We start from the raw sequence: 17,016 nt of genomic DNA, 5'->3' as shown, positions 1-17,016 counted from the left end.
CCAGACTGAGCCAATATGTGATGTAGGGGCCCAGCCTCCACAATTTCTCGTGCCACTTATAACTCAGTCTCATCTTTTTGCATGTATTTCCGATGTATTGTATTCAGCAACAATATCAATTGTCAACCTTTTAAATTCAAACACTGAGACTCAAAGAATATGCTCGGTCATAATTGAGGAAACGTCACCCATTTCCGACTCTTATTGGTTGGTGACTTGTTAAGTCACCCAACAGCCAGTGCAGCCACCGCAACACACTACCACATGTAGTAAAATGAGCTCACCTACTGGATGCATGGAGAGGGGGAGTGGCCCTTCAGCAAAGGGAGTGCAGGTAGGTGTGAACGCATTTTGTGAAGTGCTGGAAAGATGCTTTTCAAGCAGATGACGTGCTATACAGATATGACACATGGAAATAGGAGGAGGGTTTTGCGATAGCAAATTTTAAAGATTTTTGTGTTCAAATCTGACACAATACAGTTGCAACAACTACCTACACTGCTCATGTATATACTCTGAACCACACACTATATCATAAAGCTTTGCAGTAGTGGTAGAGGGCATGAAGCAAACCTGAGCATTCTTTCAGATTTACATTTTACACAGTATACAGAAACTCACTGAGCCAACTTCTAATAAGCTTGTAACGTCAATTGGGGGAAAAACTCATTTTTTTCATGTCTGTTTCTCTCGTCAAGGCTAAAATGACATTTTGATGGTGATGACCATATGAAGTGCAGCTCATAAGAAAGCATTAAACAATAGCAGCAATCATGACGAAGTATGTCATTAAGCAGATGTCTGCATTTACGCTTATGGATTAACCACGGTGATGTTTTTGGTTTAATACAACATGTTCATCAGTTTTTCATTTTTTATGGGTAAGCACAAAGGATGATCTCTCAAAAATGTGTGTTTTGAACGTATAATTTGTAGTCATCGTGTACTGGAAAACAGTTTGACTACCTTGTTCCCAGTTACAATATCACTTTTTTGTGAGTTTTTACTTGCTGTTTTTTTAAGAGCTGGTGAAATTCAATGCCAGAAATTGTTGCGTAAGCATTGTATTGTATTGTATATTTGATTTCCTTCACTTAGACAGATTTTACACAAAGTATTAGAGAGTATTGCAATTTTTAATCAAATATGTCAATTCAACGTGTTTTTGCTCATATTTTGGAGGCTTTAACATTTTTCTCAATTCTGTACTTTCCACAAATTTGCATTTTTGATTAGACTGCATGTTTCGCAGTATTGGTATCTTTCAGCACCTGCCGTCTTTGGAATTCAAATAATTACATTCTTCTTTAAACTGAAGAAATTTTGCACATCAAGTGGAATAGCTTTGTAGCTGCTTCTCCCAAGGATCTCAGTTATTTCGAGGGGGATACCTTCTTCTCCAGGGGCCCTGTTTCCACTTCAGTCCTTCAGTGCTCCATTAAATTCTTCTCCCAAGTATCCCATCCCCATCTCATTTCCAGCTACTCTTCTCTTTCTATTATATTTTCTTTTAGACATTCTGTACATTATTTCCAGCCTTTAGCCTTCATTTATGGTTAGTATTAATCCAAATCACATAATATGTTTCTTATATGATCTGCCATACTGGCTTGCAATCCAAAATCTTAACATGGTTCATACTTTTATTCTTGTATTGATTTTCCTGACTTTCCACAATTAAATAAAAAACTTTTCTTTGGCCCTCCGCTTTTAACATACAAACTTTTACTTACCTTCTAAGAGAAAAGTTTCTTATTTGTTGGCTTTTACCATCCTCATAACTGTCTAATGCTCTCCTTTTACTATTATTTTTTTACACTGATTTTTAACATAGTATATTATAAAATGTAAGTCAGAGAGATGCCAACATAGAATAAATAGTAAAAAGCATATTTTTCATTCCTAGACAGTTCTAAATTATTACTAGCAGTAACATCACACATCACCTACTCTATGATAAATATGTTAAAGCAGGCTGAAATATGCAAAATAACTGCACTATGTGAGATTTCATTATTACTTTTTTTTTTCTTCTGTAGCATTTCAGTGTTTGGTTGTTTTCTTCTCCTATCAAAAATTCGAGGTTCTCAACTGTTCTCAGTTCCTCAAGTTTCTTTTTACTTCCAAAGAAAATTTCCTTCTTCTACTCTCTTCTTTTTGGGTTTTTCTTGGCTCTTTGCAGTTTTTCTTCACATCATCTGTGGTTAACTACCATTGGTCAACAGCATTTGGGTAAACCGTATAATCTTCATTCTTTGATGTAATCTTGCTGCATTTTCTACTGTTCTTTGGGCAACTAAACTTGTTCTGACTGTTACCAACAAAATTTCTATTTATCCAAAAATCAATCTCTGCTGTTGCACTTTCATGTGAAAAGACTAAACTCAGTTTAATAACTTGCCAAAGCTCCTGGTGTTTTTCATTCCTCATCATTAAATATGAATAAAAGTAATCTAGTATTGAAGAATAACTTGATTTTATGTAAATAAGTTTTAAAATTTTGTTCCAAAATGGTATGTGCTTCACAGCAAAGATTAATGTAATGGGCTTTGGTTTTTTTTCAACATTATGTCAGACATTCCATTAGCAGTGTAAAATGATTCTAAAATATGTTAACCCTCAATTTTCCTTGTCTCACTTGGTTACAGATTATTTAGCCTCCAATGTTGAGAAACTTACACAAAATGGTATTTTATCATTCTTAATAATCTTCTTCAACAAGTTATGTACAATAATTCGCAAATCAGAGACAAATAGTCAAATTGTAGTTTGAAACATTCTGAAAATGATGTACATTCTAAAGAAACAGTTTTGAAAAATACCAGTTCAAATTTATTAAAAAGTCTTTTGTTTGTGCTGAAATATTTCTCAGTGGCTTCAAATTTAGTTAATAAATCACTCAAAATTATCAAAACTCTGTCAAGGTGTGACACATTTTCTACCATTGAGTGGTTCAGTATTTTAAAGGAAACAATACTTTCTCATTTCAGTATATTCTGCACAGTTGGAAGGCGGATCATCGAAAATATATGTATTTTGCAAAACAATTACCCACACACCACTTGCAAAGCAGAGCTTATCTCTCCCCATTAACAAAAAGAAACCCAGAAACTTCAATGTTATGAAACTTCCTGGCAGATTAAAACTGTGCGCTCTCGCAGAAGAGCTTCTGTAAAGTTTGGAAGGTAGGAGACGAGATACTGGCAGAAGTAAAGCTGTGAGACCAGGCGTGAGTCATGCTTCGGTAGCTCAGATGGTAGAGCACTTGCCCGCAAAAGGCAAAGGTCCTGAGTTCGAGTCTCGGTCGGGCACACAGTTTTAATCTGCCAGGAAGTTTCATATCAGCGCACACTCCGCTTCAGAGTGAAAATCTCATTCTGGAAACTTCAATGTTAATGAGTTTTTTTGTTTGTCTGTGGAAATTTGAAAAATGTTTTTGGATCTAATAGTTGTATTCCTACAATAAAATTATCAAGTAAAACCTGTGAAGTAGGTGTGCTTAAAAACATGCTGTTAAAACACTTTACAAAACACGCAGCCTGCTGTGCATGCTGGGAGGATGAGTGAGTGGAGATGATAGTCTGGTGGTTCAAGGTGAAATGCTGTGGACAGTTAAAAGTGGCTTTTACTGAGTTCAGTACAAGACATAGCAGGGCAGGCATGCCTCTACTCATTGCCCCCTTGCTGGTGCTGATGAACGGGTAGTGGCTTCCACCCATAGCTGCTCAGCAGATGCCTCGAATTGCTGAGGCCGGCGGCCTTTGGAAGCCACGGCTGTCACCTTCAGCAATGCTACTTGTCGTGGAGTGAGGGCGTTACACTCAGGGAATGGCTCCTCGGTTTTGCACGTGGCCACAGTGCCGGCATGTGGAGACTGCCCAGAGTTCGACCCACTGCCCTCAGACAGGAGTCGGACAGCAGCTGGCACTACAGTGTCAGGTCCTACTAGGATTTCGGTGCCCATGGCAACAGGCGAGGATGGCAGGTCAGCAGGGCTTTGATACCAAGTCTCATGAAGGACTCACTGTTGGTGGCAGCTGCAGCCCAGTCCCAAAACCATGCGGTTCCTGGAGATTCTTGTTGTCCGACATAGCTCTGGCGTTGTGGTGGTACTACCAGTTTCTGGTGGCGAGAAGTGCTCCCTGCCTTAAAATCCAGACTTATTTATATGCCTCCTGTGCCTATTTCTTTCACTAAATTCCAGCACCTTGTTACACCACCAATAACAAGAGACTCAACCTAGTGAGGTGAAATAGCCCCACTAGCTACACATTTATCACTGTGTGGTGCCATTTACTGCTGTGCTCTGCTACTCTTGCTTTGCAATCCAATGGCATGTCTGTTGTTGTGATCAACATGCACCCATGCTGGTGGCTACTGATACACAACCGTTAAACATTCTGTGGTGGCTTCCACATTACTTCTCCTTACTTTTTCTAAGGATTTACAATTTTTGTCCAGACAAAACTTTACTTCTACTGATATCAAAAAGCTTCACAAAGATATCCATCTGATTCATCTTTAAAATTTTATTTAATGTCACATGAAAACATAGGACAAAGTCATCAGACTGATGCAGCTTATTTTTATGGCCATGAGAAAAGTAGGCAGCAAGTCCATAGTCGATCATATATTTGCGCTTTGTTGCACTCAGTTTGAAGATAAAAGCAAGTGAACTATCTGGAAACAACAGTTTGAATGTCTCTCCAGCATCTGAACACAAGTTCAATAAAAACTTCTCATTAACATCTTTCAAGGCCATTATTGCTTAAGCTTCTCTAACAATGTCCCTTGCACAAAATGATTCTCGCAACTGTCGAGAATCTTGGTGCACTTGCAGATGCACTTGAAAAGTTTTCAAGGGAGTTGATCTTCTCTTTTATTTTAAGAAAACTCAAGCGCGCTTTCCCTTTAGAATGAGATATTTCAGGCTGATTCTCACACCTGACAAATCAAAAGATTTTTTGCATATGTTGCAGTAATATTTTCTTAACCAGCTAACAAACTGAGGTTTGACCTCAGAGTTTATTCACTGTTCACTGAAAAAAGTTTTTTTGATGACCTTTTAATAACACTCCTATAGAAAATAGATAATTTATGGTAACTACTGTCCCCACACCCTCCACCCAACAGTTTCCATACTCTTTATCCTATCATCTCTTTCCCATTCTCATCTCCCACCCTGTTTATTTGCCACTGTCTGCAAATGCAACCACCCGTCTTTCCCTGATCCTCTCCTTTTCTGCTCCCTTCTCCCCTCACCTCCCTACCCCGCAACCTCCTGATGCTGCACCTGTTGGCATCCTAGCAACACTCTACCAGACAGCATTTGTCTCTTTTCCCCATCCACACACTACAATCCCTTCCTGTTCCCTGCTCCTCCAGATTGCTGCTGGTATCCCATGTGATAGGTGCATTATGGCCCGACATGCTTTAGTTGGCAACCATGTGTGCCTTTATGTCTGTATGAATGGTGTGTGTCTCTTTTTCACTGATGAAGGCTGTGATTGAAAGCTTTATGTAAGTGGCTTTCAATTGTGCCTGTCTGGAACTTAACATGTCTTCTTTATGGTAAGTAGCAATTTGTCTTTCCCAACATTGTTGTACACAGAACATTTCTTAGTTCAAAAACGTATTCTTGGCTGTGAGAATGTGGCCAGAAACATAGCTTATTACAATATTGTAGATCTTGTTATAAATGATAATCTATGCTTCTGCTGATATAATCTGCCTCTGTAGCCTAGTGTCAGTATGGATAGCTGCCACAGGAGGGCCCAGATTTCATTCCCATTCACGTCAGAGATCTTGTCCCCTTGGGGACTGGGTGTTGCGTTGTCATCATCATTATTGATGCACAACTCGCTTAAGCGGTGTCCAATATTCTGACTTCCATTAGGTGGCTGAACAACGCCAGATGGGGTCCCCAGCCAAAAAATTATTTCATTTTTTTCTGCTGATATATTGTCCTTTGCCACTAATTCTATGCATGTCCTTTCTTCTTGTTCCTATGCGCATATTCCAAGTATTGTGTGTGTGTGTGTGTGTGTGTGTGTGTGTGTGTGTGTGTGTGTGTGTGTGTGTGTGTGTGGTGTGTGTGGGTGTGTGTCAAAATGTGTTTTTGTGCTACTACAAACCATGATCGCTTTGTTGAATATTAAAGCAAAAAACAACATGATATGGGCCCAGTTTACTTAGTCCGCCCTTTAAATGCTGTTTGCTAAAAATTATGAAATCACAAATAACTAAATTCAGTTATCTGTTCGAAGCTGGAATTATGACATTAAATTCATTACTATTTACAAATTTGAAAGGAAGAAAGAACTACAATTCATGTGTTTGCAATGACAAATATCTTCAACAAGAAAAGTTATGGGAATACATCTGCCGGACATGTAAAGGACAAGCTGGAAGTATGTGGTGCTGGGCAAAAATAATACTGTCACTCGATCCAGCAACTGCCATGCACCTGCGAAATAGAACTGCAAAAGAAGCCCAGGAAAAATGAAAACAGGTATATGAAGACTCAAGATTTCACAGAAAAATTAGTTTGCTGTCTATATTCCCACAATAGGGGACTGGAGAACTGTACAGTTGGGAAACTGTACAACAGTAGAAGAATATGTATCCACAATAATTTCCACTTATAAGTTAACTGCTTTGAATTTTGAAGTGAAAGATGAGTGGGTAACATGCATTTTATTGTCACTGTTACCAGATGACTACAAAGATATGATCACGAGTCTCCAAAATTCCAACTTACCAATAACTGGAGATTAAACTGTTGCAGGAAGTGAAGTACAAAAAGAACTGCTAGTCTGTCAATAGTGACACAGTTCTTCAGCTGAACAAGAAAGATAAATTTTGTGTGCAATTCCCACAAGGGACTAAGAAGCTACAACTGTAATAAGTATGGTGACACTGCAAGAAACTGATGTAGCAAAAACAAGGGAAATAGCAAATAATCAGAAGGGAATTACAAGACATTCTTCACTGCAGCAGGTAAAGCCATATACAGGGTGTTACAAAAAGGTGAGGCCAAACTTTCAGGAAACATTCCTCACACACCAAGAAAGAAAATATATTATGTGGACATGTGTCCGGAAATGCTTACTTTCCATGTTAGAGCTCATTTTATTACTTCTCTTCAAATCACAATAATCATGGAATGAAAACACACAGCAACAGAACGTACCAGCGTGACTTCAAACACTTTGTTACAGGAAATGTTCAAAATGTCCTCCGTTAGCGAGGATACATGCATACACCCTCCATCGCATGGAATCCCTGATGCGCTGATGCAGCCTTGGAGAATGACATACTGTATGACAGCCATCCAACATACGAGCACGAAGAGTCTCTACATTTGGTACACGGGTTGCGTAGACAAGGTCTTTCAAATGCCCCCATAAATGAAAGTCAAGAGGGTTGAGGTCAGGAGAGCGTAGAGGCGATGGAATTGGTCCGCCTCTACCAATCCATCGGTCACCGAATCTGTTGTTGAGAAGCGTACGAACACTTCAACTGAAATGTACAGGAGTTCCATCGTGCATGAACCACATGTTGTATTGTACTTGTAAAGGCACATGTTCTAGCAGCACAGGTAGAGTACCCCATATGAAATCATGATAACGTGCTCCATTGAGAATAGGTGGAAGAACATGGGGCCCAATCAAGACATCACCAACAATGCCTGCCCAAACGTTCACAGAAAAGCTGTGTTGATGATATGATTGCACAATTGCGTGTGGATTCTCATCAGCCCACACATGCTGATTGTGAAAATTTAGAATTTGATCACATTGGAATGCAGCCTCATCCGTAAAGAGAACATTTGCACTGAAATGAGGATTGACGCAATGTTGGATGAACCATTTGCAGAAGTGTACCCATGGAGGCCAATCAGGTGCTGATAGTGCCTGCACATGCTGTACATGGTGTGGAAACAACTGGTTCTCCCGTAGCACTCTCCATACAGTGACGTGGTCAACGTTACCTTGTACAGCAGCAACTTCTCTGACGTGCTGTTTGAGGCTTTCCCGGTGCTGCATCTGCTTGATAGGTTAACGGGAATTACACCAGATAATATTGTAGAAACCGCACAATATTTCAGCGAGACAACTGCCCGCCATCTTCAGGTGCTACTGTCGCGTCGCTGAGAAGCTCGCCAATTTATGTGCACATAAATTGGCGAGCTTGGCGAGCTTCTCAGCGACGCGACAGTAGCACCTGAAGATGGCGGGCAGTTGTCTCGCTGAAATATTGTGCGGTTTCTACAATATTATCCGGCGTAATTCCCATGAACCTATCAACCAACTTCTCTGACGCTGACATTAGGGTTATCGTCAACTGCATGAAGAATTGCCTCGTCCATTGCAAGTGTCCTCGTCATTCTAGGTCTTCCCCAGTTGCGAGTCATAGGCTGGAATGTTCCGTGCTCCCTAAGATGCCGATCAATTGCTTCGAACGTCTTCCTGTCGGGACACCTTCGTTCTGGAAATCTGTCTCGATACAAACATACCGCGCCACGGCTATTGCCCAGTGCTAATCCATACATCATACATCTGCCAACTCTGCATTTGTAAACCAACTGCAAAATCACGTTCGTGATTAACACTAACCTGTTGATGCTATGTACTGAAGTTCTTGATGCTAGTACTGTAGAGCAATGAGTCGCATGTTAACACAAGCACCAAAGTCAACAGTACCTTTCTCCAATTGGGTGACTGGCAGTGAATCGAGCAAGTACAGTACATACTGACGAAACTAAAATGAGCTCTAACATGGAAATTAAGGGTTTCCAGACACATGTCCACATAACATCTTTTATTTATTTGTGTGTGAGGAATGTTTCCTGAAAGTTTGGCCGTACCTTTTTGTAACACCCTGTATAATGGCCAGAACATTTATTCTGGTGCTTCAGAATGAATTTAAGTAGATGGATGATAACTTCACAATCGGTACTGGTCAACTGACAGAATTTACCTACAGAAGGAATTGATGACACACACACACACTGATGCACAAGTTGATGGAAAAAAAGACAAAAATTAAAACATCACATGCCATAGTTAAATATAAATTCACTTTATGTAAGATGGTGGATCAGAGACAAGCCATCATTTTTAAGTAACAATAAGGAAAAGACTGTTGCAATAGCAATAAATGATAATAGTATGTACAAATTGAAGCAACCAAATAATTATTTCGTTAAAGCCAAGTCCATATCAACTGTTAAACTTGTGGCAAAGAAGATTACGACATTTAATATTTGACAGAATGGAAGCTTTTCAGGAAGATATGTCTAATGATATTATTATATGGGAACTATTGGTTCTCCACATATTATGTGCTTAGAAAGTAGATGGACAACGTTAGCCTTCCAACTTTACGAGTTCTACATCTACATCTACATTTATACACCGCAAGCCACCCAACGGTGTGTGGCGGAGCAAAAGGTATCTTTGTGTGGACTGATGCAAACAAGCTCTAAACCATTTACAATAATGTCAAAAGAACTGAAGGTTTACAGTTGTTATAGCTGATAATCACACAAACTGGATTTTTACTTTGTTGGTGGCTGCTGTGGCCGAGCAGTTCTAGGCGCTTCAGTCCTGGACCACACTGCTGCTATGCTCGCAGGTTCAAATCCTCCCTCGGGCAGGGATGTGTGTGATGCCCTTAGGTTAGTTAGGTTTAAGTAGTTCTAAGTCTAGGGGACTGATGACCTCAGATGTTAAGTCCCATAGTGCTTAGAGCCATTTGAACCATTCATTTGCTTTGTTTCTTGATATATATATAAAAAAAACTGTATCTGTTAATCTTAGGCTAGCACAGAGTTAACACTTCAAAAAGTAGCACGAATACAGTACACTTACAGTATTTTTGGAGAGGGACTGATGAGGTATTTTTTATGTTTATGCAATATGTGCAGCAAAAAAAAAAAAAATACCAACAAAATTTAAAAACCTTTAATAAGTGAAGATACAAATAGCAAGAATGTAAATTGTTCAATAATGTCGGACATGGTCTTGGATAATGAATGAGATAAAAACTTACTGTATAGTATACAATTTATAAATGACACAACTTCATTCCTGTTACTGTATTACAATAATTAATCAACAGTAACAAAATTAAAAGACAGTATTCTATACATAAATTACACAAAGGCCTACACTTTCTCCTATGTTTCTCTTTAAAATGTTGCACAAATGTGATGTACTGCATATAATACACTGAAAATATCTAATACACACAACCACAGAACATTAATAACAAATACACTATACACTTCTGTACTTCGCAAAAATAACACATACTGTAATTTAATCTCTTCCTTTTCCCATATTTCCACTATCAGCTGATGTACCAATCCTGTTAGGTGTTCACCTCCACCCCTGATCATCTCTGCTGAAATGTTGTTGTTAAATTGAGCCTTATTATTCCTAATGCTTTTAACTGCTTTCCTAACTTCCTCTATTGTTGGTATAGGTACAGGTCTTTCATCCTGAGTAACATTCCGCCACGGTTGCTCACACACTGTTTCATTTTCTTTGAGAACTTCTCTTTCTGTAGTGACATTCAGCAGCTCACTGGAATATTCAACCCATTGGTCTAAAACCTGTTCTTCTCCTCCTACAAAATTTCCTTCTTGATCTCTGCAGAATACCGTATGTGGTTGGAAGCCTTTCTTCAGTTCCTGAACTTTCTTGTACAATTTTCTTACTTCTTGATCATTACAGTCTTCTTCTAGCTCCATAATCCACCTCCGCTCTAATTCTCATTTCTTTCTTCTGCAAATCCTATCTGCCTCTTTCATCAATTCTTTTGTATTACATCTGGTTGCCCTGTTTATCACTTTCTTCCTTGGCTCTTCCTCTCTTCCACTGCCTTTTTACAATATTCATCATACCATCCTGCCCTTTTCACTCTTTCTTCTAAACCTCCAACTTTTTCTGCAGTTTCTTGTAGAGCCTCTTTAATCATACTCCACTTCCCTTCGATGCTTTTCAGAGCTTGGCTTTGTTTAGCCTCACACTTATTCTACAGTTCTGTTTCATACTTTTCGGGTACCCCCTCCTCTTTCAATTTGGAAACACTATATCTTTGTGGAGCTTTTCCCTTCCCTCTGGATCTATAGACAGTTATGCAGTGCTTGCATTTCACTCTTACCATATAACAATCCGAATCAGAGTCAGTCCCCCTGTTAAGGATACTGATCTGTAATTTTGCAGGTCCCAACTTTTTCCCTTCTTATACAAAGAATTCAGCCGTGCTTTTTTCCAGTCATTTGAAATTTTGTACTGGGCAACAGATTCACTATAAATGCAAGCAAAGTAAGGTGTCAATGTTGTTTAAAACCAAATTGGGATTCCATATGGACCTGGCAACTTATCTGTTTTCAACTCTTTCAGTTGCTTGTCTATGCCAGAGACGCCTATTACTTTGCCCTTCATATGGGAGTCTGTGTGACGGTCAAATGACAGTATGTTTGCACAATGTAGGAATCGTTAAATATGAAATTTGTAATTTCAGCTTTCTTTTACTGCCATTCCAGACTGATCAACAAGCTTAGCAATTTTATATAGTACAAGAATTTTCTTGGGTTCTCAGAGTTTTGCTAATATAAGGAGATGGTAATCGCGTGCCTCACACATTGATTTTTTTACAGATCGACAAATCTCTAAAACTTCTGCTTGTCATTTAAGCACTCTGTTTTGAACCGAGAGTGCAATAGCCTTAGCTTCATCAGCATTTTCCAAATTTTGCTATTGAACCATCCAGTCCCTGACACATCCCCAAGCCCTATCCTGCTAATCTTCGCCTCCCCACCTCTTCTGTAAATCTGTTACCTACCTCAGCTCAGACCACTAGGCCTCATTGCCCAGAGACAACAGTGGCCATGTGTGCGTGTGTGTTTTACAGACCTTGGCTGATTGCTAATCGAACAGTCTGGGCCTACTTTTACATATGCCTGTCTGCTACTCAATGCCTTAATATGTGATGATAGCAATCAATCCTAAATCATATTGTTATTCCGTCCCAGATTTCCCGTAGTTTGAAAAGTGATGAAAGGATTCTGAAATATAATTTTTGATAAAACAGTTCACAAATGAGAATTGTTTAGAGACAAAAGCTTTATGCAAGTTAAATGTAGCTCTTTGGCTTAAATATCCTGACTAATCATTTCTGTTTCTGAGAGAAAATGAAAATTATTTGTGAAAGATGCCATGTCATCGTATGGGAGAGCAGTTTCTTAGATCTGATGAGCTACTGAAAGAAGTTTATTCAAATGGTAAAAACATTTACTGCCAGAGGAGTGAAAGTCAATGTAGTTCATAAACAGAACTATGGACATAAATTGTAGTAATCTGTAAGATTATATAGAACTATGAATTGTGCAATCACTGTTAATTTTCAGCTTTCAAAATCAATATGCTTTCATTGCACCTTTCATACTTTGTCTTAGCTGTATTCAAGTCTGCTGCTGCTTCAACATGTACCAGAAAAATAGTTGACAAACTAAACAATCTTCAACATAAACATTTACTGAAACCATACATTTAACTGTACATCAGTCTGTGCCTATAGTACATGTAACATTCTTCCTCAGCATCTTCAGACAGTGATACGTCGGGCACAGATGGGGAAGCATTATTCATCAACAAAGAAAGAAAAGCAATTAAAATTAATAATCATCTGTGTATATAGGAGCCCTGATGGGAACTTAACTGATTTCTGTCACCAACTAGAAGCAGCTTTAAATACTATAAAAAACTTCAACAAAACAGTGATCATATGTGGAGATTTTAATATAGATTTTCAAGAAATCTCAAAAGACCAACAAAGCTTGATGACCCTACTGGAAACATATAACATAAAAACCACCACTGACTCTCCTACAAGAGTTACACCAACAACTAGTACAACAATTGATCAGATATTAATACACACAAATGTAAATAACAATTTCTGTGCCGGAAATCTTAAAACTGGCTTCAGTGATCACTATGCACAGTTTATTGCTTTGCACACCCTAAGTGAAACAACTGAGAAAGAGGAACTTGTAAAAGAAGCAAGGAAATTCACTAACAAACGAATAAACCTTTTTGTACTGAGACTAAGTGAAGAAACTTGGTATGAAGTGTATACTTGTGAAAATACTAACAAAAAGTTTGAAAAATTCATGGAAATCTCCATGTCATACTTTGAAGCTGCATTTCCATTAAAAAAGCAAAAATGTCAACCTAACTTCAAAAAGAACAAATGGATTACAACAGGTATTAGAATATCTTGTGCAGAGAAAAGAAGATAACACACTATAGCAAAGACACAGAACATGCCTCCTGAATTTCATTTGTACCTGAATAATTACAAGAGGATCCTCGAAAATGTTGTAAGAAAAGCTAAAACAATGGCAAATGACAAATACATTGAAAATTCAAAAAACAAATCTAAAGCTTTATGGGAAATTATAAAAAATCAAACAACAAGTGAAACTAAACAATATAAAAATATGAACTTATGTTGCCCAACAGAAATTGCAGGGAACTTCAACAAATATTTTGCAAACGTAAGTGAACAGTTGGTGAGTGGACTGGAAGAACACAACAAAATATCACCTCCATCATGCAATAGAGTGAGAAATGTGTCTACATCTTTGTTCCTTTCACCCACAAATTCTGAAGAAATTTTATCAGTTATAAAAACCTCGAAAACAGGGTACTCATGTGGAATTGATGGAATACAAGATGCAATTATTAAAAAATGCTGTCTTGCCTTAGCTGAACCCTTGACACATTTGTGCAACAGCTCACTGGCATCAGGAACCTTCCACTCATGCTTGAAAACAGCAAAGCTGAAACCACTGTTCAAAAAAGGAAATCCAGAATGTGTTTCAAATTATAGACCAATAGCCCTACTGCCTATATTTTCTAAAATTTTAGAAAACGTTTTTTATAAGAGATTGTCTGATTTCCTAAATAAAAATAAAATTCTATCTCCTTTACAACATGGCTTCAGGAAAGGCTATTCAACTGAAAGTGCAATATTTCAATTTCTTAATGAAATCTATGGTAAACTGGATGCAAGTGAGTTTGTGACAGGCATATGTCTTGATTTATCTAAAGCTTTTGACGTCATTGACCATAATGCCCTACTGCAGAAGCTTGACCAGTTAGGAATTAGAGGTATATCCAATGAATGAGTGGCTCAAGACATACCTATGTGGTCGCAAACAGGTGGTTGAAGTGCAATATACTGACCATAACAAAATCAGCTACTTCTATTCAGGATATGAAAATGTGAAATATGATGTCCCTCAAGGATCAGTATTAGGTCACATTCTGTTTCTCCTCTATGTCAATAATCTTATGTACAACAAGTATTGCCACACTACCCTCCAATTTGCAGACGATACAAGCTTCCTTATTAGTGGTAAAACAGAAGAAAAACTAAAAGACTCCGCTATACAAACAATGAACAGTGTAGAACAGTGGTTCGGCTACAACAAGCTAATTATAAACAAAGAAAAGACAGTAGCACTGAACTTCTATGATGTAAAAGGAAGACACCACCCAAACATAGAAATAGAACTCAGGGACAGAGTTCTTGAAAGTGTTAACAGCACTAAATTTCTGGGACTCTGGCTCCAGAACAACACAAAATGGGAGGTACATATTGAATATTTGCAAAGAAAACTAAGCAAAACCTGTTACATGATAGGGATCTTAAAAACTTGTTACAGCAAAGCAGCCTGTTAAATGTATACTACTCCTATGTGCATTCTGTAATTAAATATGGCATAATCTTCTGGGGCAATACAACAACAAATATTAAACTTTTCAGGGTGCAAAAGAGAATACTAAGAATTATTGAAGGGGTAAACAATACGAAATCGTGCAGACCCATATTCAAAAAACTGTCAGTTCTTCCTCTTCCTTGCATTTTTATCTACGAAACATCAGTTTTCATCAAACAATATATTGATAGACACACAGATATCTTATTAAAAAATGAAGATATACATGCACACAATACAAGGCAAAAATCTGACCTTCATGTGAAACAGGTGAGAACATCACTGTGCCAAAAAGGCACACTACATACTGGGATAAAGATTTTCAATAATCTACCTAAACATATTAAATCAATAGGTAAACTCTGTAGTTTTAAAGGCTGAAGTAAAGGCATATTTAATTGATCATTGCTTTTACAGTCTGACAGGATATATAAAAGCCAAACAACAAAAATAAAGATGAATTATTAATATTCTACTTTGTATGTTGCCTGTGATGTTTGTTGTATTTAAGAATCTGTGCTAAATTACCTGACTATCTAGTCCTTAGCATTGCAATACAAACTGTATTTTTATCTTGTAAATACCTAACCATGTCCAATATCCTTGTATATATTCTATACATATAGGATTTGAAGGACTAAATAAATAAATAAAACTACATACAGCCTTAAAATGGAATCAAATTAGATACAGCGTGCCAGTAAACAAGATGTAGCATTATTTATTTCACTGCAATTATGGTACTGCGTAGAAGGTTTTACCAAAACAGTTTTAAATATACCTAATTTATACAGTGGACATAGAAAATGCGTTCTGGGCAAAGTAAAATCTGAATTTATCCTGTAAAAATAACTCTTTAGCCTGCCAAGATAGTTGCACATGGTAGTATTTAGTTTCTGGGATTTGGGAGGCAGATGGTAGGTTAACAACAAGTGCCGGTTTCCCATATAACTAGGAGAATACAGTGCTGCTACCTATAGTGTGCAGACAGGTGGGGTACACAAATTCCTTATGAGGGAGAGGGGGAATCTTCTATCACCAATATCACCACATAATGATTATCACGCTAACCTGCTCTGGTATGGAATAACACGAGGAAGAAGTAGATATGGAGGACTCCTTACTAAAACGATCCAACACAATGAATGGACCAATGTAGCGTAGTTGTTCTTACACTTCACTGCATGCATAGTACTTTATTAAATAGCTGTGTGCATCAAGAATGTAATCTTCTCAGTAACTGACAATAGCTTAGTTGTTTTATTGTTATTTTCTCATTTTACCAGAATGCAGCACTAAAAAATTTTACTTCATACAATTCCAAGATTCTCAGACGGCTAATGGCAGCTGTGGATAAATGATAATTGTGGGACACTGACTAGGTTATTTGTGTAGTTTATCGACGTACCCTGTAGTGGATGCTACTGCCTGTTAATATGCAACTTGACTTGATCCACATCTCTAATGGTTCTCCTTCATGATGGGATTTACAGCACATTTTATTTGAATGCAAAAATGAAGAACGAACTTTACTAAATATGAGAGAACTTGGAAGTGGCTAATAGGGCTTAAGCATTAGATGAGAATCTGAAGCTACGATTTGGTATTGAAACTAGTGTACTAACTTGTAACTTTCTGTGTTCCAATAGCGTCGGATGTGAAATCGCTTGATAAACCTTGAGACTCGAGGAGAAACTGTACAGCTTGGCCATCAAAATTCATGTCTGAAAATAAATCATGAAAAGGTATTTGATATACGAGTACCCACTGGAAAAAATTACAAATTTCATCACATTACACACTTTGAAGAGCTTCATAAATATTTGCCATCACACAAACGATGATCCGACTTCACAGGAACTTTAACCATTTGTAGCACAAAACCTGAGTCGAACAAAACAACAAACACAAAAGGTCTACAAATTAAATTTTCATCGTTACTTTGCGGTTGTGTAAAGTTTACATGAGTCCATGTTTTCATACAGACGGCCATTCATTCCACTATCGATACCACTGAGGTCGACCTTAATTCCAAGTCTCGTGTGATTTCGGCAGAATATAATTTCCAGCAAGGCCAGACCAGTCTTGTGTACGCATACAAGAGTGTTCCGACAGCAAAACACGGGAAGTGATGTATATTGGCGGATTGCAATGTCTGATTGTTGCTGTTTTCGTCAATATTCTAGCGTGCTCCATTGAATTGTAGTAGGCATTCA

The 17,016-nt window shown here is 38.0% G+C and overlaps 1 protein-coding gene across 1 annotated transcript in view; it reads right to left on the bottom strand.

Moving 5' to 3' along the window:
• LOC126272638 (zinc finger protein 761-like) overlaps positions 1-16,803 on the bottom strand; it is a 355,681-nt gene extending 338,878 nt beyond the window's left edge. The window contains exons 1-2 of the mRNA XM_049975612.1: positions 16,603-16,803; positions 16,426-16,524 (exon numbers count right to left, since the gene is read on the bottom strand). Coding sequence (XP_049831569.1) covers positions 16,426-16,524; positions 16,603-16,630 — 127 coding nt within the window. The 5' untranslated portion in view covers positions 16,631-16,803. The remainder of the gene's footprint in view (positions 1-16,425; positions 16,525-16,602) is intronic.
• Between the last annotated feature and the right edge of the window lie 213 nt (positions 16,804-17,016).

The sequence above is a fragment of the Schistocerca gregaria genome, chromosome 5 (genome assembly GCF_023897955.1).
Source record: "Schistocerca gregaria isolate iqSchGreg1 chromosome 5, iqSchGreg1.2, whole genome shotgun sequence".
In the NCBI taxonomy this organism is placed as follows: domain Eukaryota; kingdom Metazoa; phylum Arthropoda; class Insecta; order Orthoptera; family Acrididae; genus Schistocerca; species Schistocerca gregaria.
This window is presented reverse-complemented; position numbering and strand designations above follow the sequence as displayed.